The sequence below is a fragment of the Amphichorda felina genome (genome assembly GCF_050947745.1).
Source record: "Amphichorda felina strain 45539 chromosome Unknown scaffold_6, whole genome shotgun sequence".
NCBI classification, from domain to species: Eukaryota; Fungi; Ascomycota; class Sordariomycetes; order Hypocreales; family Bionectriaceae; genus Amphichorda; species Amphichorda felina.
Window position 1 is genome coordinate 1,674,718 of NW_028145044.1, and position 21,967 is coordinate 1,696,684.

Below are 21,967 nucleotides of genomic sequence, written 5' to 3' on the forward strand. Positions count from 1 at the left end.
CCGGGTCTTGTCTGGCAGTGGAAGGTGAGGGCACAAATGCGAATGCCATCAGCGGTTTGAAAGGCAGAACGTCACCGAAGGGCGGCAACCGGCAACCAGCCTGATGAATCCGAGGCGAAGCTGTGATTCCGTAAAGGAGGAAAGAGTGGAGATGGCCGGGCGCGGCGGTGCCGGCGGTGGCACGGAGCACTAGGGGTGCCATCCCGGTGCCGGAACAACGATGGGCGGAATACGGTGCGAGTAAAGAATGCTGGTGCAACTGCCGTACGAGTAAAAGGATGATCCCCAGGGTTTGGTCCGCGTTTTGACCCTGGCTCACTGCTCGCCTGGGGAATCGAGGCCTTTGCTTCAGTGGTGTGGGGAAGCTGGAGACCATGACATGCACATGACAGTCATAGCACATGCTGGTGCTAGGCATTGGCCATGTCGCATTTTGCCCAGCCGTCCGTTCGGCCGAAGGCTGCCTTTTTCGATAATGGTGACAAGATGAACTTCAATATCGCACGGCTGAATGTACCCTGATAGGAAATAAGGCAGAGGCAAACTACAGGTGCCTCTTGCCTTCCAGGTTAGTAGTCTTGGTGCAATTGCCTTGTTCCGCGATTAAATGAGCCGAGATGGGATAAAAGGGAAAGCGCGCAGCGGTTGTTTGACAAGGTAAGGTAGGCGCCGTGGGCATGTCTTCCATGGCTGCTGTCGCAGTTGTTCCAGTTGTCGCATCGCACCTGACTGATGATCGTGACGCACACACAGCCATCGCCATCGACCACCATCTCTCTTCTCCCTTCGTCGAGCGACTCTCCCGGTGTCTGCGCTCTACTACTATTACCATCTAGCTTGCATGCTCGTGGCGTTTGGTTCGATTTCCTCTCCTGGCTTGCGTTGCTCTACGTACCACTAGCGATTAATCGCGCCCCGTCGGCCTGCCACCCTTTGCGGACGTTGGTTTGTAATTGGCATCTTCCCGTCGTCCGAAGCCAGCGGTCCCACGGTCGACGGTTCCACGGTTCCACCCAGCCTGCCTCTTTGGTGGCGGGGCTCCGGTGACGTACGAGAACATTTCACGTTTCGTCCTCAACCCGACACGCGCCCCAGAAGGCGCGGGACAAGGGAACGAGGGAGCGAGGGTCGAGTCAAGGGACGCGCTGCCGCTGACGGACTTAACCAGAAGCCCAACCAGGTCTCCAGCGCCTCACATGTGAGAGCCCTTCGGCTGCCTGGGAACGAGCCAGAATACCTCCGCGGAGCGACAACACCCACCACAAAGGACGCCTAGGCACCTGGCCAGCTAAGCGCAACCAGAGCCTAGAGGCTATTTCCCCGGACAACCTATTCCTAGCCGAGCCAACAACGTGGCCCGGATTCCAGTGCTGGTAAGTGAGCATTTTACAGTCGTACTCCATTTCCGGCCCTCCACGATAGCTGCTGTCGCGAACCACTCCATCGGCCTCCCACTGCCCTTGCCTATCATTATGCGCCATGGCGGCCCCCTCCATTGCCGGAGCCTCGCCGGCCCTCCCGAAGCCATGGGAACTGCGACATGCCTCTGCCGCCAAGATGAATGCTCCTGGTACGGACATAATCTCGGACGGGCGTCACTCGGGCATGCGGAGAGTGGGCTATTATCCTCACATCACCGTTTTGATACACACACTCCCGCCGCATCACCTCCAACTTCGTTACCTCGTTTCTTGTCGTCACTAATCAATCCACATACCCACACATCCCATTCTCGGCTCCTATGATCAGGCTCAGACCCGGGACTGGTCCGCAACTCGGCCACCTTATCGGTGCGACAGTCTCATGATGCGCCTCCCGGATCAACGGGCACCATCTCGGTTGGAGACCGGTTGTCTACCACACGGTCGTGTTACGGGTGCCTACGAGTGTGGGGGCCTCCCGCCTGTGTGGTAACCTCAACCCCCAAGGGGTTGCGGTATTCCACTTACACCCCCCGCGTCTTTACTACTACCGCGGCCACATGCTGCTATTATATCACTTGCCCTCTCCCAACACCCTCTCCTACATATTTTACCCCATCCTCCGTCCCTCTATATCTTCGCTTCCAGTTCTATCAAGGACTAATGTCCCTCTCTCCCTCCCCAATGAAGCCGTAGCAGCGCGAGTGTAATGCCGGCCTACTATCTCCAAGACTGCCACTACTTCTACCGAACCGCCCTCCGCGGCCTCAATATCAGCACCAGCGTTTCGCCCCTCTACGCTTAGAATACCACAAAACCCGTAATAGGGAAAGCTGACACCATGACCGTTCAAGTCCGAACATTTGCTCTCCCGCAGCCGTTAGGCCAGAGACTGGCCGAGTCGCCTACTCGCGCAGACACTCCCCGAACAATCCCCGAGGAACCCCAGCAACTCCAACTGTCCAGAGCACCTGAGTGTTTGAAGCGGGAGTCGAGCTATCACAGGGTTCCCATGGCGACCTACAACGGCCAAAAGCAACCTGGCGGCATTACCTTTGCAGCCCAGGACAAACTACCAAAGCTTCCCATTCCAGACCTCTCCAGCACCGCCAGAAAGTACCTCGAGGCCTTAAGGCCACTTCAGACACCGAGGGAACATGGCGAGACGCAGCATGCCGTCGATGATTTCCTCAAGGCCGACGGGCCCGAGCTTCAGGAGAAGCTAAAAAGCTATGCCCAGAGCAAGACCAGCTATATTGAACAGTTCTGTAAGTGACTATTCAACTCCACGATAAACCCCTGTCTAATAGGCCCAGGGTACGACTCATACCTCAACTTCGACAACCCTGTCGTACTCAACCTCAACCCCTTCTTCCTCTTGGAAGATGATCCCACCCCAGCCCGCAACAACCAAGTTACAAGAGCGGCTTCACTAGTTGCGTCCTCTCTGGAGTTCGTCCGAGCGGTGAGGAAAGAGGAGCTTCCCCCAGACACCGTGAAGGGGACGCCTCTGTGCATGTACCAATTCTCGAGGTTATTCGGTACAGCTCGAGTGCCTACTGAGGCTGGATGCCAGATCGAACAAGACCCCGACTCCAAGCACATGGTTGTGATGTGCCATGGGCAGTTTTACTGGTTCGATGTTCTTGACGACAACTCCGATGTGATCATGACGGAGAGGGATATTTCCCTGAACCTCCAGACTATCATCGACGATGCCGAACAGACCCCTATTCAAGATGCCGCCAAAGGTGCTCTTGGTGTTCTTAGCACTGAGAACCGGAAAGTGTGGTCTGGGCTGCGGGACGTGTTAACACGAGAACCTGCCTCAAACAATGCAGACTCGTTGAACATTGTCGACTCGGCGCTTTTTATCCTGTGTCTCGACTATACAGAGCCACCCAACGCCGCGGCATTATGCCAGAACATGCTCTGCGGCACTAGTCTCGTTGAGAAGGGCGTCCAGATTGGCACATGCACGAACCGCTGGTACGACAAGTTGCAAATAATCGTTTGCAAGAATGGAAGTGCAGGCATCAACTTTGAACACACCGGTGTCGATGGTCACACCGTCCTCCGATTTGCCAGCGATGTGTACACGGACACGATTCTCAGATTCGCCCGGTCCATCAATGGCCTAGCTCCGACGCTGTGGACTTCCACCAGCCCAGACCCATCCAAACGTCATCCAGACAGCTTCGGAGATGTCAATACTACCCCGCGAAAACTCGAGTGGGACATGGTCCCAGAGTTGAGTATCGCCGTCCGCTTTGCGGAGACGAGACTGGCCGATCTCATTGAGCAGAACGAGTTTGAGTGTCTGGACTTCAGCTCTTTCGGCAAGAATTTCATCACGTCCATGGGATTTTCTCCAGACGCATTTGTTCAGATGGCCTTCCAGGCAGCGTACTACGGTCTCTATGGCAAAGTTGAGTGCACGTACGAACCAGCGATGACAAAGGTGTACCTTCATGGACGCACCGAGGCCGTTCGCCCAGTCACGGAAGAGTCGGTCAACTTTGTACAGACCTTCTGGACCGACAATCCGGCCGAAGACAAAGTTGAGGCACTGAAGAAGGCTTGCGAAAAACATGTTAATTCGACAAGAGAGTGTGCCAAAGCACAAGGCTGTGACAGGCACCTCTATGCGCTCTTCTGTGTCTGGCAAAAATACGTCAACGAGGAGATGGAGAGGAGTCGAAGCAGTACAGGCTACTCTAGCCCCTCGGATGGGTTCTCAGACCGTGATTTCAACTCCCCTGTGGGTAGCCCTGGAAAGGAATCGCCGGTTGGCTCCGTGGACGGAGTCGAGGTCAAGCCCACTCGCGAGCGCGGCGACAGCACCAACTCGCGATTGCGTGATAATATACACCCCCTTCCCCTCCTCTTTGCGGACTCTGGTTGGGACCGGCTTAATACTACCGTTCTGTCAACGTCCAACTGCGGCAATCCATCCCTACGACACTTCGGTTTTGGCCCTACCTCTGGGGATGGTTTCGGCATAGGATACATCATCAAGGACGAGTCCATCTCTATTTGTGTCTCTAGCAAGCACCGCCAGACCCGCCGCTTCGTTCACACCCTCGAATCATATCTTCTTGAAATGCGCCGGATCCTACGCATCACTAACCGGAAGGCTTCGGCCGCCGGACAGGCCAAGGGATCCACGCGCGCCCGCGAGGCTGAGGATGTCGTCAAGAAGAAGCCCCCAACATCGTCACGCATGGGAATCAGTAGGCTCAAGTCCAGAGGCAGGCTTATTACGGCCGATTCAATCAGACCACCAAGGAGCGCGTACACCGGGACAACCTCGCCAACTGAGGAGAGTATGACGATGAGCGAGGAAGATGACGAAATAGGAGGATGTAAGTTTTTTGATTGATCCAGAAATTTGCACTTGTTTCGAATACTGACGGCAGAGCAGATGGCTTTTTCGACGCTGGAATGCTGCTTCAGGCTCTCAAGGCCCGGAGTGATAAGTACGACACCTCGGAGACTAAGGCATCAGAACGTGCTGCAGTACAAGCTAGACGGCGGGATGTGGGCAAGAAGCTGCGGCTGAGCGAGTATTAGTTGAGTGTTGATACCGGGATGGAGTTTTGGTCAAGTTTTGCTAGCTTAGACGAATGTTCAGCGTTGGAATATTGAGGTCGAGTCTTGCCACTCCAGGTAACATCACTGTACATAGAGAAACAAACCATGTTGGATATTATTTAACGAACTTTTCATGATACATCGAGGATTGTCTTTGGTCGCGTATAGACACAAACCACATATACCATCTAAACCGCAGTGGAAGCCCTGTCCTACACATAATAGAGCTCAGGGTTTTGGAACCAAGATGAACTTTAATTCCCAGAGAATTGAATCATTGAACCATTAAACCCACTAAACTCCCGCAGCCATGCAAATCAACGCTCATTCAGCCCCACGTCTTAATCTCTTCCTGTAAGCCCCAATCCTATCTCAACTCATCTCATGTACGCCTCCGCGGTGAGTCTCCTCGGGCCGCGAGGGCGCCTCAACAATAAAACCGCCCTGCTGCTGAGGACCGCCCTGTGAGGTGGGGGAATGCGTCGTGAAGCCGGACGGGTAGCCCGTGCTAGGACTGGAAGCCCCGGTAGGGTCCACGTAGGACACGACGGGCGAGGTATTCGACTGCGGCGGAGGAGTGTTACCCATGGTGTAGAAGCCGCCTGGCTGCAGGTGCTGTTGCTGCTGGGGTTGTTGCTGGTGGTACTGCTGGCCAGCGGCGACGAATTTGGGGTCGTAAAAGCCCTGTTGTTGCTGGTATGACTGGCCAGGAGGCGGGGGAGAGGGCTGCTGCTGAACGGGAGCGTAGGCGACGGGGGGAGAAGGCTGGGCTGAGGCGGCGGCAGCCTGCTTCTTCTTCTTGTTGCGGAAGAAGAGCCAGAGAGCGAGACCTCCGATACCGATCGCACCGACGCCGCCGACGACACCGCCGACGATGGGACCGATGGGTGTACCACCATCGTCACCCCCATCTTTGTCTCCATCTTTGTCACCGTCGCTGTCATTACCATTGTCGTCATTGCCGCCATCCCCGTCTGTCTCGGTGGCTGTGGGCTCAGGGTTGGAGGTGGCACCGGGTCCGTCAGTGATCCCTCCCGTGAGGGTGAAAGATGAAGCCTCGTCTGTGAGTTCCAGGGGGGAGAAGGACCGGTCTTGGCCGGCATAAGCTGTGGCCGCCGCCTGGATGGTGCTAATGTTGAGGCTGTTGCACCAATAGTCGTAGATATCCTCAGAAAACGAGACTGTGTTGCAGTAAGGCCTCGCCGTGTCGATGCTGCGCTTGCATGTTAGTAGACGGAGAATTTGCAAGAACAATGTTCGGCAGTGAGGGGCATAAGGCATACCATTTCTGCGTAAAAGCGTCGACAAGGCACCCATTATCGCAGAGGCTCGATGAGTAGTAGCCCTCAAAGTCAATACAATCAAGAGCGACACCGCAGTCTACATCGTCGCAGCAGCCAACATAGCCAGTGTTGACTGATACCGGCGGAAAGAGAGCACAGTAGTAGTCGGTTGGGCACGTGAAGTGAGCACCAGGGCGGCCAGATATATAGCCACATGTGTTGTCGGGGGCGATAAGGACAGTCGTACCCTCAGTGTTACCCTCACTAGTATCCCCATCCTTTTCTCCCCAGTCGTCGTCGGCCTGGCGCTTGGGGAGCTTGATCAGACCACGGGGCGGAGGAGTGGGCTTCGGGGTCCATCCGTCGGCGGCGAGGTCAACCGAGAGGGTGGCCCTGGGTTGTTGCGGCCTCGGAGAAGCCTCGATGGGTGCAAAAAGAGCCGCCACAAAGGCAACGGTGAGTCCGGAGCCCTTCATCCTCGAGGGTATCTCGCTGTGCCGAGCCGGTGGAATGGAATCACAGCAGAAGGGACTCACGAAAGGAAAAGGGGAGGGACAGGAAGAACATGGATGGGAGGCAGGATTTGTGTGACCCAAGCACCGCCAGCACACCTCGATCGGAACGGCAACGAAACGGTCGGGCCTTGGCCCATGAGTCGGGAGTCGGGTATCAGGCGGACAGCTGGAGCTCCATCGTCAACACTAGCATCTCCCGGGCGGCTCAGGCACGTTGCCCCAGTCAGCCTTAAGCTCCGCCAGTGCTACATAACATGTAGGCGCCATCCATGTTTCAACATCTGAGATTGGCTACACGGAGACGGAGGGGAGCCCATGTTGCGATGAGCCATTGAGATGGGCCCTCCATCGCTTGTGGCTGGACAGCGTGCAGGAGCTGAAATGGACATCTGCACCATGAGCGTGGGCCGTGAGGTAGCAACCCCAGCATATTGGCAATAGCGCGATTCTCCAGCGGCAGGCCTATTGCATACTAGTATCCCTCATGACAATTGCGATCAGAGGAGAAAGAGAGCGACCATTGCTCCTTAAACCTGGGGAGAAGGATCAAGCCCAACCAGCTTCGGGGATACTGTGCAGCACGGATGCGAATAAGGCGGATTCGGGGCGACTAAGAACTTCCTCTACCTAGCAGGTCAGATGTTGCACGGTCTAGCGGTCTGGCCTAAGAGACCAAAAAAAACCCGGACCAAATCAGACTGTGAGGAGAGGACATGAGGCTCTAGTACCTAAACAGGCTGTCGATTGCCCCCTTCCAACAGCAGTCCGGGGCCCTGGAACGGTGCGTAGCAACCATGTAAGATCGGGGAATTATTAGGCCACCTCGGAGTATAATACTACGAGTACTCGTGGTTCTCCACGAGACAGCTGTGGAACAGCGCGAAGTGATGAAACAAGACGTTGCGCAATTTGTCTTGCAAAATTTGGGTCCATGTGAAGAGGGCTTTGGAGCACTCGCAAGCGGCATATCCGACGATGTCAGACATGGGAGAAGCTGAAGATGGCGCACTCGCTGCAGGTGGTTGTGATGTGCTGTGATGTTGCTATGCCAGGGTCCTGCAGGTTTTACAGCTGTCCAAGCGCCAAAGCCAAGAAATCGATGGCTTGGGTCCGTGTTCGGCGGAATAATACGAAGGAGTCAGCGATCACCAATGGTCACAACTTCCACAAGGATCAGTTTCAGCCCCGTAGGGCAGGCCGTGGCTCTGAGCATCGGGCGAAATGCGAGAGCAGGTCAGAGCGTCCTAGCAAGGAAGATGATAGAGATTCGGTTGGTTCGATCGAAAGGAGTTGCGTGATAATAATAATCATATCTGCAGAAGTTGCTCCTTCCATGCCGCGTTGTACTATGTAGCGCGGAAGGTGCTTTCCCGCTCAACAACCACACTGCGGAATCAATTCCTTCCCGCGGAGACTCCCGCTTCTTGCGCACTGTGCCAACATTGATCATCACCAAGTTCAAACCGCATCTGACAAGTCCCAGCTACTAATGCCAGGTAGATCTAAGAGATGTGTACAGCTGCATAAGCTGATACCAAGCATTAGGTGTTTCCATCCGAAAATGCACGTGGCTCTATCTGCAACAGCTGCAACACCCCCAGTAGTGTTGCGTGTCTGGGATCAGACCAATCGTGAGCACTGTGGGGTCAAGCAACTTCACGTCAGAAAGGCACCTGCGACCTGAGTGTTCAGTGAGCATCTCACCGACGCGTCTCTCACAACTTAACCCGACTAGGGAATCCGGCCATTGTACTCATGTCACTTGTCTGATACCAACTGGGCTTCCATCTCCTTCTCGGTCCATATGAGAAATTATTCTTCCATCGCGGAAATCACATCAACCTCCAGGTCGCCCCCAGACTCGTGAGAGCCATGAGGTGGCGATAGCTTCACTCTTCCGCCCTGTCCACCTTGTCCTACCCCCAGCTTGACACCCATGTCGGACCTCCGCCGCATCCTGCCATCCTTCCCCGCCACCAACTTCGCCGCTCTCCTCCCCACCATCGAGAACCAATCCCTCACCACCACAGACCTCCTCACCCTCCATCCCGCCGACATTGCCAAGCAAACTCACCTGCCCCTGCTCGACCTCAAGCGTCTCATTGCCGCCATCCAGGTTTCTCTCTCCGACAGCCTCACCCCGCACACCATCCCACTCGTCAACCCAGCGCCATCGACATCAGAGTCTGGCTCATCGCCATCATCACCATGGCCCTCCTTCATCAGCACCCTCGACCCTGATCTCGATGCCGCCCTCGGCGGAGGCATCCCCACCGGTCGCATCACCGAATTCGCCGGCGAGTCTGGCGCTGGCAAGACGCAATTCCTCCTCTCGCTCTGCCTCGCCGTCCAGCTTCCTCCACCTCATGGCCTCGCCCGCCAGGCCCTTTATATCTCCACCGAGTCCGGTCTGTCCACCTCGCGCCTCGCCCAGATGCTCCGCGCCAACCCAACCCTGACCCACGACGTCGACGTTGCCGATCGCCCTTCACTCGACAACATACTCAGCGCCGCCCTTCCCGACCTCGAGTCCCAGGACCACATCCTACAGTACCAGGTCCCCGTCCTGCTCGAGCGCCACCGCATAGGGCTCATCGTCGTCGACTCCGTCGCCGCCAACTACCGCGCCGAGTTTGAGCGCCAGGGCCCCGCCTCCCGCGGCTCTAACATGGCCGCCCGCAGCAACGACCTGGTCCGTCTCGGCGCCCTGCTTCGCGACTTTGCCCGCCGCCATGACCTCGCCGTCGTCGTCGCCAACCAGGTCGCCGACCGCTTCTCCTCATCTTCCTCCTCTTGGTCGCCCTCCATAATGCGCTCACAACCCCCGCGACCAAGCTCCGGAGCTCCCCTCCCAGCCACGCAGGAGACGCCCCTCGCCTCACGCAGCAGGCCCCTGCACCAGGCCTCGCTCCCCAGCACGCCGCCATCGCCCCTCCCCTTCTCCCTGCCCGACGAGCCCCCCGCGCCCCCCGTCCTGGGCTTCGACCACCAGCAGCGCTGGTTCACCGGCTGGGGCGACGACCCGCACTCGTCCTACTCCCTCAAGACGCCCAGCCTGGGCCTCGTGTGGTCCAGCCAGATCGCCTGCCGCATCGCCCTCTTCAAGCGGCCCGTGTACGGACAGCCGAGACGCACCGCGCCGCCCGTCATGGCTAACGACGCCAACGCCGACTACGACGGCGAGGGGGATGTGACGGGCCCGACGCTGAGGACGTGGCGGCGGTGGATGAAGGTTGTGTTTGCACCGCATGCCCCGGCTTCAGGCCAGGGAACGGACGGTGCCGTCGAGTTTGAGATAACACTGGGTGGACTGGAAGCTGTGAAGCCAAAGGACCACAAGCAAGTATCACGAGGCGACAACGGATGAACGCTACACATCACAAATTGAGAGAAAAAAATGCAAATAGTTAAAATTTACAGTGCCATCATGTACAATCATGTCGTTATGTCCTGTTAACCCCCTCTTCTATCTCGGATGAGGGAACTCGTCCTCGAGCTGGAGACGCACGCCGACGTTCATACTGATGAGCTCCTGCACGAGTAGCTTAGCCGCGTACGGCATCTCCATCTTGGCCACGCCCCTCGTGCTCTTGCACGTGTGGCAGTAGCCCCTGTACCCGAACAGCCCGCACTGCTGGCAGATGTCGATCTGCGTGCCGTCGGAGCTGATCATCAGGCGCTCCAGCAGCAGCTGCGAGGCTCCGTACGCGATCAGACAATCGCGCTCCATTTCTCCCAACCGCAGACCACCCTGGCGGGAACGACCTTCGGTCGGCTGGCGTGTGAGAGTCGCCGTAGGGCCCCGAGCTCGCGAATGCATCTTATCCTGAACCATATGCTTGAGGCGCTGGTAGTAAATAGGGCCGTTGAAGATGTACGCCTCCAGGGGCTCTCCCGTCAGGCCCGACGTGAAGTAGTCCTTGCCCTCCCAGGAGAAGCCGTGTTTGAGCAGGACCTTGCTGACCTCCTCGACCGGGTGGGATCGGAAGGCGTCACCAAAGCCATAGTCCTTGCGCCCGTCCAGGACCGACGCTTTGCCCGTCAGGCACTCGAGCAGCTTGCCGACCGTCATTCGGGACGGGAAACCGTGGGGGTTCATGATGATGTCGGGTGTGAGGCCATTGTCAGCAAACGGCATATCTTCTTGGTCCACGATGATTCCCACCACACCCTTCTGGCCGTGGCGAGATGAGAACTTGTCACCCAGCTCCGGTCGCCGAGTCTGCCTGGTCTGCACCTTGACCACCTGCGTATCCCTTTCTGTGTGTGAGATCATGACCTTGTCAATGTAGGCAGGGTCGGGGATCTTGTAGGATATGCTCGTGTCGCGGAACTCGCTCGATCCGCGGTCCATCCCAATACCAGTAGTGGACTGGTCCACTGGGGTCTGTTTCATGACCATGGCATCGCCGGCCTTGACTCGGTATCCCACCGTAATCAAGCCATCATCCCCCAAACCCTCATGCTTCGGCTGCCGCACAAACTCTCCGTTTATCATCTCTCCCGGAGCGCCAAGACGCTCCTTACGTCCATTAGGGTACTTCTGCATCTCGGTGGTGTATTTTCGGAAGACCTGGCATCGCCCAAATCCTCGGTCAATAGATGCCTTGTTGAGCACGAGGGCATCCTCAATATCATAACCCGAGTATGACATGACAACCACCGTGGCATTCTGCCCGGCGGGGAGTTTGTCATAGTGTATAAGCTGGATAGTCTTGCTGATAACCATTGGCCGCTGCGGGTAAACCAACGTGTAGAGTAAGGTATCGATTCGATTGAACTGATTGTATGCAATTGCTCCAATGGCTTGCTTACCCATAGCACATTGGTACGTGTTTCGGGGAGACTGGTTGTGGTGGGGGAAGGGAATCAGGCCGGCAACAGCTCCGAGAATAGTGAAGGGCTCGATTTCAAGATGGGTTGTGCTGAGTGTCACCTGATCTTCGTAGATTGTGATGAGGGCATCGTTCTCCTCGTTGACGTCGAGATACTCGACAATACCGTGCGTCAAGAAATCATCAAACGACACCTTCCCCATCTGCAGGAGGCGCAGGTGCTCCGGCTTCAGCTTCTGCTGGCCGTTCTTGACAATAATGTACGGGCGGCAGATTCGTCCTTCATCCGTGGCAATGTGGATGGCGTTGAAGTGTGTGTTGATGTTAATGCCCACAAAGGGGGATATCCAGCCCCTGCGGCGCATCGTCCGGAACCTGTTGGCAAATCTCTTGGGGTATCGAGTCAGGGCAAAAGGAGTACCGTTGACGTGAATGATGAAACTCCCCTCACGATGCATCTCTGCACCGGAGAAGTTTCTGATGGGCTCAACCCCAGGGTCGAGGGTGAAGATCCACCTCTTGACGGGACCTTCATCCACATTGGTCGTGATATGTGTCATTAAAGCCAAATTCTTGACCAGACCACAAGCCTCGCCTTCAGGTGTATCTGAAGGACACAGCATGCCCCATTGGGATGGTTGGAGGGCTCTGGGTCCGCTGACCTTTCTCGTCTTCTCGAACTGACTGCTGATACGGGTCATCATGCCCAGGGCACTGATGTAACTGAGACGGCTCAGAACATGTGTCACGCCCGCTCGGTTCATGTTGAATCGCTTGACGTTCCAGTTCCCCGTCTGAATAGCGCGGTTGATGCCCATGCCAATGTTGTTAGCATGATTGCTAATCATGTGAACAGCGTCCAGGGGCACTGCGCGATTGTTCTTCTTGAGGAATTTGTCGATGGACATCTTAACTTCTCCAGTGAAGCGCTTGAACAAATCCTCAAAGAGTAGCGAGAGAAGCTGCCCGGCCAATTCAAGCCGCTTGTTTCCCACGAAGTCCCTGTCATCCACCAACTTGGGATCGTGAGCAGCGATGAGGACTCGCCTCGTCATCATGGCAACGTAGATGGCCTTGGGATAAAAGTCAAGACCCTCGATTGGAACGTGGGCGATGACAAGATTTGCAAGAGCATCGAGACCTTCTTCCACATTGTTTCTGCGCACCTGAGGTCCAAATTGGCCCCTCTTCGAGCCCATCTTGACCCTGGAGCCAATGTACTCGAGCGCTTGGTGCTGTGTGAACACCTGCTGCTTCGTCGCTTCATCAAAGTTGATGACAAACTCATCCTGATACCGACCGTCCGAGCCTGCGACGAGCTGCATGATCTCGTAGTCGGAAAGGCCGCCCAATGCCTTGAGCACAATGACAATAGGGATTCCTTCGACGAGGACGTTGTGGGTGAGGAGGATCTTGTCCTTCTTAAGGGTGACGTAGGTCTTTGATTTTCGCTCGTGAGTAGAACTAGTCACCGATGCAGAGATGACATTGTTCTTCTCGTCCGCCTCGACAATGACACGGTTCTTGCTGAGCTGCTCCTGAATCAGGATGACCTTTTCGGTGCCATTGATGATGAAGTAGCCACCAGGGTCCAGCGGGCATTCGTTCATCTTCTCCATCTCGTAGTTTGTAGCGCCGCTGAGGCGACATTTGGAACTTCGAAGCATGACGGGCATGCGACCGAGCGGCACGTTCCTCCTCATAATCTTTTGTTTGTCGCGGATATAGACTATGTCGACAAGGATAGGGGCCGCGTACGTCATATCTCTCAGGCGGCACTCCATGGGACTGACCTCACTCCGGGTCTTCGCATCGTTGTAGTCCTGTCGCCGCGGAGGGCCGACCCGGATGTCGGTAAACCTAGAAGGCGAGCCACCGTCAGGACCACGGATGCTTCAAGGTGGGATGTAGAAGGATTGCTCTTACTCTAGCCAGAAATTGCTGTCGACATCGCTCCTAATTGTGCGGTTGGCGCGCACAATATCCTTGATCTCACGCTCGACGAAGAAGTTGTAAGAGTCAATGTGCCTAGTTCACGGTCAGCATGCCAGGGCGACGAAGATGCGCGGGCGTCCGAGAGTTTGACGTACTGTTTGACTAGACCTACAAAGAGCTCAGTCAGCGGGAGCCAGGGAGAAATGGGAGAAAGGAGAGAGCGCGCATACCCTTGACTTTAAGGAATGCCGGCAGCAGTTGGAACTTGTCTTCCTTTGTAGATATAGGATCGGTAAGCTTCTTGCCGTTATAGAAAGGCTCCAGAAGGGCCTCAAAGCCGTCGTCCACCAACGGCATGTTGAATGTCACCGCGCAGGATTCATGGAGTAGAGCACCAGAGGATGGAATATGTCGATTCGATGATCACAAGGGCGGGAGTCGCGGGACACACAGCCTTGCGTGTAGTTGCGATTAGCGATGGTTGGAAAAAGTTGATGCCCCGCGACGGCTGGTGGGGCCAGCTGCACTCCAGGACTGTCAGGCTCCGAGGTGGGGGACGAGCCACACTTTTCGTTCCAAGCCACGGGTGCTAGCTACCCTGTAGCACTTCACCACGCGATTAACAATCCATATGGCCATCATCTCGTTATCATCTTGTGTTGAACATTGCTGCGGAACCGCAGCTTTTCCAACCCACGCAATATAATACAGGGAAAGGTGGGGAGAGGCAAATTCCACCACTAGCCATAAGCTTGGTGACTATGATCAGATGAAGTGACTCATGTCCCCCATCACTCTATGCATATCTACCTGTAGTAAAGAGAGACCCAACCGCCAATGTTTACATCCATCCAATCGCAATGTGTGTATCTTCGCGTTCTCTGCATCACTTACATGGAGCAAGTCATGACTGGCACCCAAGAGTGACACGTTGCGCAGAATATCCCTCGTGGGAGCAAACTTAGAAACCTGTAGAGGGCTGGGCGATCTCGTCATGATACCTAACCCCTCTCTGCCCACGAACTTCTGGGTTCCCCCCCTGTTCATGCCTTGCTCTTCTCGCCTGTCCCTCCATGAATGGCGAGGGCGACGAGGGGGGCGATCTAAGGCGGATAAAGAATGATGGACCCAAGTGCTGACAATGGGCCCTGCTCAAGACATCCAGCCCCGTCTTTGTCCCAGAATCCGAACTTGACGACGATGTGTCACCACTCGTCTCATCTTGCTCTCCAGTGATCACGTTGTCCCAGAACGGCGACTCCTCTTCTTGACATGCATACTACACTATTTGCGATGTTGATTTTCGATCAATTGACTGGGGAGAACGACGGTGGAAGTAAGGCGAGGAGAGGGGAAACTGGCACGTGCTCGCCACGGGTAATGAGGGGCTGAGAGAAGCAATGGTCTGAACCCGAGGAGGAGGGTCTTGGCCTCGTGGATTAGGCGATATCGTGGTAGCAGTGACCCGTGAGACAGCACAGTCCCAGCACGGCGCCAGCACGGCACATCCAGTATTACCGACCTAGCAGCACCAACTGACCGGGTATTTCCCTCAGTGGCGATTCTGGAGCTGTTGCCCAACGAGGGAAGCTCGAAACCCCTCCGGATCGTCAGTGCCCCGCGGGACTTCTTCGTCCCGCGTTGTCGATGAAGACCCCAAACGAAGGCATCTGCCAAGCGGAGGGGTGATGCACATCATAAGTTGTGGGGCCCTTCTGGGACATATCGCAGGCTTGGCGGATTGCTGGCAAGCAGCGAGCTTCTGGGAAGTTCTGGCGCCGTCTCCGACTCGCCTTCCCTCTTTTCGCTGGAGGGGCAGAGTGGGCAGCCAGAGCGGGCGAGTCTCACCGCTCCTTTTGAACCACTGAACCACGAAAGGTTCAATTTGTTGAGGCGGCTTTCGCTGCCGTAAGCGAGCGACAATCTGGGGACTAGCCTAGCCCTGAAAATTTATTTCCCGTTTAGGCCGAATTACTCGTGTTTCAGTGTTTCACAGTCTCACAGTTTCACTTCGCTCATTACTCCCCGCCGCCGACGCTCGGAGGGCGGCGGAGACCATTGTCGGGGACCATTGTCGGAGAATCGTCCCGTCTGGTGGGTGGGTGGGCATCCCTGCAGCGTCGCCAACTGTGTACTACCCGCGAGGCTCTGGTCAATCGTCATGGACATGCATGTAGTAATATTAATAATATACGGATGCGTTATTGAGGATCTGGTAAACCAGCGGGCTCGGATATCAGTTAGGTTGTTTGGCCAGCTTGACCAGCCAGAGGGGATATACTTTCCAAGTTTCTCATCGACTCCGAAGCACGTGGCCCATATCTTGGAGCCTAGGATGGACATTGGTACGGTAGTATCCGTGGCTGTCATTGCTTCAGCATGGTGTTATATTCGCCGTGCTGGGTGGCTGGGTCGGCCGCAACTCCCCATCGTTGTTAGTACTCTCACTTCCTCTCCCATGTTCGGTCGGATTATCCAATCCCATCTGCCGTCAATGGTTTGGCACACAGAAAGGTCTTGGCCGCAGCTCTCTGAAGTGATGGGAGTTGGGCCCAATCGCGAGGCACATAATATTTTCCATTTCCATATCGGATCTCGTTCTGCCCACATCCATCCACATGCTAGCAGTCTCAATAATTATCAGAACACTACTGCCAACTGCTGGTCCTTCCATGTGTACCTCCTATGGATACCATCTTGCATGCTGTGCCCTAGGTAGTGGCCACACATGTATGCACACATCTAGACTTACATACATATCCGTACACGTACATTGAACCCTGCCCTACGCGGAATGATGGCATAGCTGCGGCAATTCTGCTGGTTGCTGGTGTTGGTGGTGATGTGCGAACAGGGATGGGGCCATTGGCAGCTTCCAGGGCCCCCCATCCAGCGAGACGCCAGTGGTGAGGTGGCGCCCATAGGGGCCACTGAAGGCCACTGAAGGCCAGCGCTGACAGCTTCTAGGTTGTGCTGAGGGGGTCGGGGGCCTCAGGGCCCTCAACCACAAGCTGGCAACCACACCGCAACCCCCTAAACCATCCAATCGACATTGGGCGTCTGGATGCCTGAGACCCAGCGACCCAGCGACCCAGCGAACCAGCGAACCAGCGCCCTGCCAGCGCGACTCCTTTGGAGCAGACCGCCGCAACGCAGACGACCAGCCCACCCCGCCTCCTTGAACCCTCATCGTCGTCGTGGCTGTCGTCGACGCCGTGGTCCCTCTCCTCCTTGACCTCCTCTCTCCTCCTTTGCTGCGTCCCGTCGCTGTTTGAGCCCAGTTTTCCTCGCCGCCGCTCGCCGCCGTCGTTCACTGCCCGCCGCCAGACTCTAGACGTCCAGACGTTCAGACGTCCAGACGTCCCCTGTCTCCGGGCGCCAGCTGACCCCTGCCCTGTGAGGCCTAGCAGTTGCTCCATGCGCTTGGGAACAGACTGAGCCGACCCCAGCCTTCTTTTTGTCGATTTTGCCCTGTACGAGTTGTTCGTGTCTCGATTGGACTGCCACAATACTGTGTTCGAACCTTCTGTATCCAACAACCACTCACCCACCCGACCGTCGTCTCGTCGTCATGGACGACCTGCGCTTCCGATCGCAGCGCTCGCCTCGTGACGACGCCCCGGGGACCATGTCTCTGGTCACTCCTCCCCGCAATGGCTCTCGCATGCCCCAGAGCCAGGGCTCAGCCGCCGACTCGCGATCCAACCTGCCGCGGCGCTTCACCACCGACTCCGGCCGTATCCCGACTTTGTCCACCGTCGGCATGACGTCTCCTCCGCAGCGTGGCCCCGAGCCTCCCCAGGACTATGGCAACGTGAGTCCTCCCCTGGGTTTCGCTGGCCTCTTGCTATTTCCCCGTTCGGGACGGCATGGCGCAGGCCTCCATCTCTGTGCCGCGTCGTTCGTCCCTTGAAAAACCCTTAGGGGCGTACCCTCTGTGTAACCTTAGCTGACATTCGGATGGAGCAGGCGTATCACAAGGTACAATTGGTACGTTTCCCGACAGATTCCCCCACACGAACGATTCCGGCCCCCGACACCGACGGCCAAAGCAGCGGCCAAAGCCTCGGACTTAGCCTTGAACCCAGCACAGGAGAGGCTTCATGGTATTGGAGAACTGTGACTGATTATCCGAATCAGATTGAGAAGAAGAAATTGGAATACGAGAGGATCCGTGAGCAGAGGCGCCGTTTCGAGCTCGAGATGCAGAGGCTCGATCAGGAATACCGCCGTGAGGCCCGCGAGCTGGCCCAGATGGAGGAGGAAGTCCGCCTCGGCGGCCACCAGTCCGAGCCCACGACGCCTCCCGAGCATCACTCGGGCTTCCCATCCATCTTTTCCCGGCCTAGCCGGTACTCTATGTCGAACCTTACCTCCCCTCCCGGGTTCCACAACCGACCTGCGCGGTCGGGCTCGCAGCTCATCTCTCCTCCGTCGGGGATGATTCAAGGCCAGGGTCGTCACGCCTGGGACGATGCGCTGCCCTCCCGCTCTACGCCTGCTACTCGCCGCAACAGCGATGATGAGGAGAAGGATGACGCTTTCCGTCAGAGTCTCGCTAGCCACCGGTCTGCACACGGGTAAGTTGTCGACAACTCGTTGATTCAGAGTCCTTGCTTCTGTGTTTTTCTTCGTGTGTTTGCCCCATACGTCGAGGGGGGCATGCAGCTGAGGCTGCAGGTGGGGCCGCAACGAGTGTATCGCCTTGGGTGAGATACTCTGCATATGGTCAAAGTTTCGAGACCAGTACTTGAGAGGCTGGAACTTCTCTTGGGGCCTGACGGCCAAATCGCTGTTGAGTGGCCTCTCGAGTTGAGAGGAACTTGATCACCCTGGTACCTGGGGGTTGGGCGTCTATCTGATGCCGCCTGACCACTCGCCTTCGAAGATCCTCCTCAGACGCCTTCCTCGTATGTCCATACCTCGCATCCGTATCCTCTCTCATAAGAGTCAAGTGCTCTGAGGGTTAAGCTCCACAAGGTTGGTGGCTGGATTAGTCCTATTGTGTTGCCTAGGGCACCATTCGGAGATACACGCACTCTATGCCTCTCACTCAACAAGGTTTATAACAGCCGAGTATTGTGCATCCCTGGCAACAATAGCAAGGGGCGGCGAGACCTGTTTATTCCTCTACGCTTACACTGCTCCCTATAAATGCCCTACTTTTCCCACTACACCGTCACGCCTTTCAACTTTCCAACCTCCCCATCGCCACCACCACCTACCCTCCGCAAACCTCCCACCCTTTTCCAGTTTCAACTCCACGGGTGTCTTTCATCTTTGGGACTCATTGTTACATATTTGGGGTTTCAAAGCCAGTGCTTGCTCGGGTGACTTGCGTTTCACGTCTTGGGTCGCTTCAGGATCTACTCGCCATACCATCTGCCGACTGCCATCTTGCCGGCAATATTTCATCATCCGTACTAATCATGGACTTGTACAATAGACACCGCTATTCCATGCCTACGGCTCGGCCGAGAAACGGGCAGTACGAAACAAGCCTTGACGGAGCAAACATCACGCGATTCCTCTTTGATGACGAGGACTCGGGCGGTGCATCTCACGGCAACTCCAACCCCAACACTAGCGACGAAAGGTTCCCAACTCTCGTGCGGCGAGATGACCAGATGGTGAGTGAGCATTCTCATTGGTTTTCCCCTTTGGTTTTGTCTGTGATGCAATAGGTGGCGTGCGCTGTTGAGCCTTGTGCAGCGAGCTCCACCTGGCAGCTGTTGACGGTTTGTCCGCCTCGCACCTGCCAGGCAGGTGTGCGGGTGTGCCTGCCTCACCTGTGATGCGTCTCCTCTAGGGCTCGGTTACCTGACCCTATCATTTTGTGTTTGCTTCTCCCTGCCTTTCTGCTTATTTTTGTTACGAGGAGGCAAATCTTGACCGCAAACTGTGCAACCCCCCCTTTTTGGCTTGCAAGCTTGCCCAACGACCCTAACCAGCCTCCACACACCTTGTTAAACCTCCTGTTCATCGTTCAGTTGTCGGCCTTTGTTTTCTGACATCGTGCGCCGTGTTTCAGCTGTCTGCATCCTCGGCTGCCCTCGATCTTGCCCTGTCCTCGTCACCTATCCCCGAGGCAACCTCTATCAGCAGCAACTGGAGCAGTCGCGTTAACCGTCATCGACCTCAGCAGAGCCTATCCGCTATCAACGGCCCCTCTTCGAGCGTTCACACCGACGTCGGCACTCTTGGCCATCGGCCCGCGGCCCTTCGCCAGTCCCTCGATCTCCAGTACATCTCGGAGAACACGCCTGAGGCTCCAGGCAACGGCGTCATCGGCCAAGGGAACCACATGATGGCAGCGCCTCCCACGCTCCAAAGCTCTTTCTCCTCCAATGATGTGCCCACCGTTAACAACGCGTCGGGAAGCAACGCGGCCAACAGCAGTGGGAACGCTAACAACCATGCCCAGCAGCACTTCCACAATCACAACGCCAGCATGGGTCGGATCCCTGCTGGTGTCATGCCCAACCGTGGCCACAGCCGGGAGCTCTCCAATGACAATAGCACCACTTCCGGTCGGGACCAGGCGAGCACTTTCCAGTCCATCCAGTCCGCCCTGCAGCCAAGTGCCGCTCCTTTCGGGCCAAGCACCCAGGCTACTGCGCCCATAGCCACTGCTCCAGGCTCCGCGGCCCCCGGTTCGACTGCACTGAACCCTTATGGCAGCTACTACGGTGCCGCTGCCCCCTTTGTTCCCAATGGAGCCAATGGGGCCCCTGGCAACTATGGCATGAACATGCTTACGACCGGTATGCAGCAGATGAACGTCAATGGGGGCGTCAATGGCAACAACATGTACCCTGGACAGAACTTTGCTGGCTATGGCCAGGTGCCTTACAACCAGGCCGCCCAGCCTCGCGATAGCCAAGCTCGTGTCATCCAGCACCGTCGACAGATGGATAATGAGGGTAAGATGTCACAAACTACTTCAAAAAGGGCCAACTCGCTAACACATTCTCTCCTAGCCATGTCACGCTACCAGAATATGCCGCTCGAGTCTTTCCGCGGCCAAGTTTATGAACTTTGCAAAGATCAGCATGGTTGCCGCTACCTCCAGAAGAAGCTTGAGGAGCGCAACGAGGATCAGGTCCATATGATTTGGCTCGAGACGAACCAGCACGTCGTCGAACTCATGACCGACCCTTTTGGTAATTATTTGTGCCAGAAGCTTCTCGAGTTCTGCAATGACGACGACAGGACCATTCTCATCCAGAACGCGTCCAAAGATATGGTTCGTATTGCATTAAACACCCACGGCACCCGTGCCCTGCAGAAGATGATCGAATACGTCGGGACTCCGCAGCAGGTCCACCTCATTACTGAGGCTCTTCGTGGCCGCGTGGTCGAGCTCATCCAGGACCTTAATGGCAACCACGTCATCCAGAAGTGCCTTAACAAGCTCACAGCTGCCGACGCGCAGTTCATCTTTGATGCCGTCGGCGGCAACTGCGTCGATGTGGGTACGCACCGTCATGGTTGCTGCGTTCTCCAACGCTGCATTGACCATGCGTCTGGTGACCAAAAGCTCTGGCTCATCCAGCGCATCACGGAGCAATCTCGCATCCTCGTCCAGGACCCCTTTGGCAACTATGTTGTCCAGTATATTATTGATCTCAACGAGCCGACCTTCACGGAGCCCATTGTGGCCATGTTCCAGGGTTGCATCAGCCAGCTCTCCCGCCACAAGTTCAGCTCCAATGTCATCGAGAAGTGTCTCCGCTGCTCGCAGGCTCCGTCCAAGGATATGATTGTCGGCGAGATGCTTGCTCCTCAGGAGATTGAGCGGCTCATCCGGGACTCCTATGCCAACTATGTTGTCCAGACCGCCCTGGAGTATGCCACTCCGCATCAGAAGCACCGTCTCGTCGAGGCTATCCGCCCTATACTCCCGACGATCCGAAACACCCCCTACGGACGACGCATCCATGCCAAGGTCTCTACCTATGATACACGTGGCAACGTGTCGTCCTCTGGCCAGGCAACGCCTGCAGACAACACCCAGGGCCAGATCCCTCTTCGCTCTGCCAGTCATGCCCGCGGCATGTCTGGAAGTGGCCCTATGTTGCATGGTAACCCCATGGCTAACGGTGGCAACCCTGGCAACCAGAACATGGATCAGAATATGGCACCCTTCCAGCCTAATGGAGGCATGCCCCCTCCTGGAGCAACTGTTCCCGGTAGCAATATTCAACAGCCGCCACCGCCATTCAATCCGGGGCTCCACAACAACGGCTTCAACGGTTCCCATCCATCCGGCAACCCATCATCCCAGGGTAACGGAGCCCCGTGGATGTAACCTAGCTCAAGCATTCTCTCACTTTACAAAACGACTTGCTTGTACTTTATCTCCTCGATTCCTTTCGATCTGT

At 56.3% G+C, this 21,967-nt stretch overlaps 6 protein-coding genes across 6 annotated transcripts; 4 read left to right on the forward strand and 2 right to left on the reverse strand.

Moving 5' to 3' along the window:
• Nucleotides 1–2,262: 2,262 nt before the first annotated feature.
• Nucleotides 2,263–4,994, forward strand: YAT1 (Choline/Carnitine o-acyltransferase-domain-containing protein; the record flags this gene model as incomplete). The annotated part of the gene is made up of 3 exons (XM_083195774.1): nt 2,263–2,689; nt 2,738–4,786; nt 4,846–4,994. 3 exons carry the CDS (start codon nt 2,263–2,265, stop codon nt 4,992–4,994), a joined length of 2,625 nt encoding a protein of 874 aa, XP_083048790.1.
• A 393-nt stretch (nt 4,995–5,387) lies between these two features.
• On the reverse strand, nt 5,388–6,774 carry ACO1O0_006382 (uncharacterized protein; the record flags this gene model as incomplete). The annotated part of the gene is made up of 2 exons (XM_083195775.1): nt 5,388–6,228; nt 6,299–6,774. 2 exons carry the CDS (start codon nt 6,772–6,774, stop codon nt 5,388–5,390), a joined length of 1,317 nt encoding a protein of 438 aa, XP_083048791.1.
• Nucleotides 6,775–8,749: 1,975 nt separating this feature from the next.
• rhp57 (protein RAD57) lies at nt 8,750–10,180 on the forward strand (the record flags this gene model as incomplete). The annotated part of the gene is made up of 1 exon (XM_083195776.1): nt 8,750–10,180. One exon carries the CDS (start codon nt 8,750–8,752, stop codon nt 10,178–10,180), a length of 1,431 nt encoding a protein of 476 aa, XP_083048792.1.
• Nucleotides 10,181–10,279: 99 nt separating this feature from the next.
• Nucleotides 10,280–13,940, reverse strand: rpc2 (DNA-directed RNA polymerase III core subunit RET1; the record flags this gene model as incomplete). The annotated part of the gene is made up of 4 exons (XM_083195777.1): nt 10,280–13,508; nt 13,575–13,676; nt 13,739–13,751; nt 13,814–13,940. 4 exons carry the CDS (start codon nt 13,938–13,940, stop codon nt 10,280–10,282), a joined length of 3,471 nt encoding a protein of 1,156 aa, XP_083048793.1.
• A 3,214-nt stretch (nt 13,941–17,154) lies between these two features.
• ACO1O0_006385 (armadillo-type protein) lies at nt 17,155–18,167 on the forward strand (the record flags this gene model as incomplete). The annotated part of the gene is made up of 2 exons (XM_083195778.1): nt 17,155–17,397; nt 17,724–18,167. The coding sequence occupies 2 exons, from the start codon at nt 17,155–17,157 to the stop codon at nt 18,165–18,167; spliced, it is 687 nt and encodes a 228-aa protein (XP_083048794.1).
• Nucleotides 18,168–19,042: 875 nt separating this feature from the next.
• Nucleotides 19,043–21,894, forward strand: ACO1O0_006386 (Pumilio-family RNA binding repeat-containing protein; the record flags this gene model as incomplete). Its single annotated transcript, XM_083195779.1, has 3 exons — nt 19,043–19,213; nt 19,615–20,506; nt 20,564–21,894. 3 exons carry the CDS (start codon nt 19,043–19,045, stop codon nt 21,892–21,894), a joined length of 2,394 nt encoding a protein of 797 aa, XP_083048795.1.
• Between the last annotated feature and the right edge of the window lie 73 nt (nt 21,895–21,967).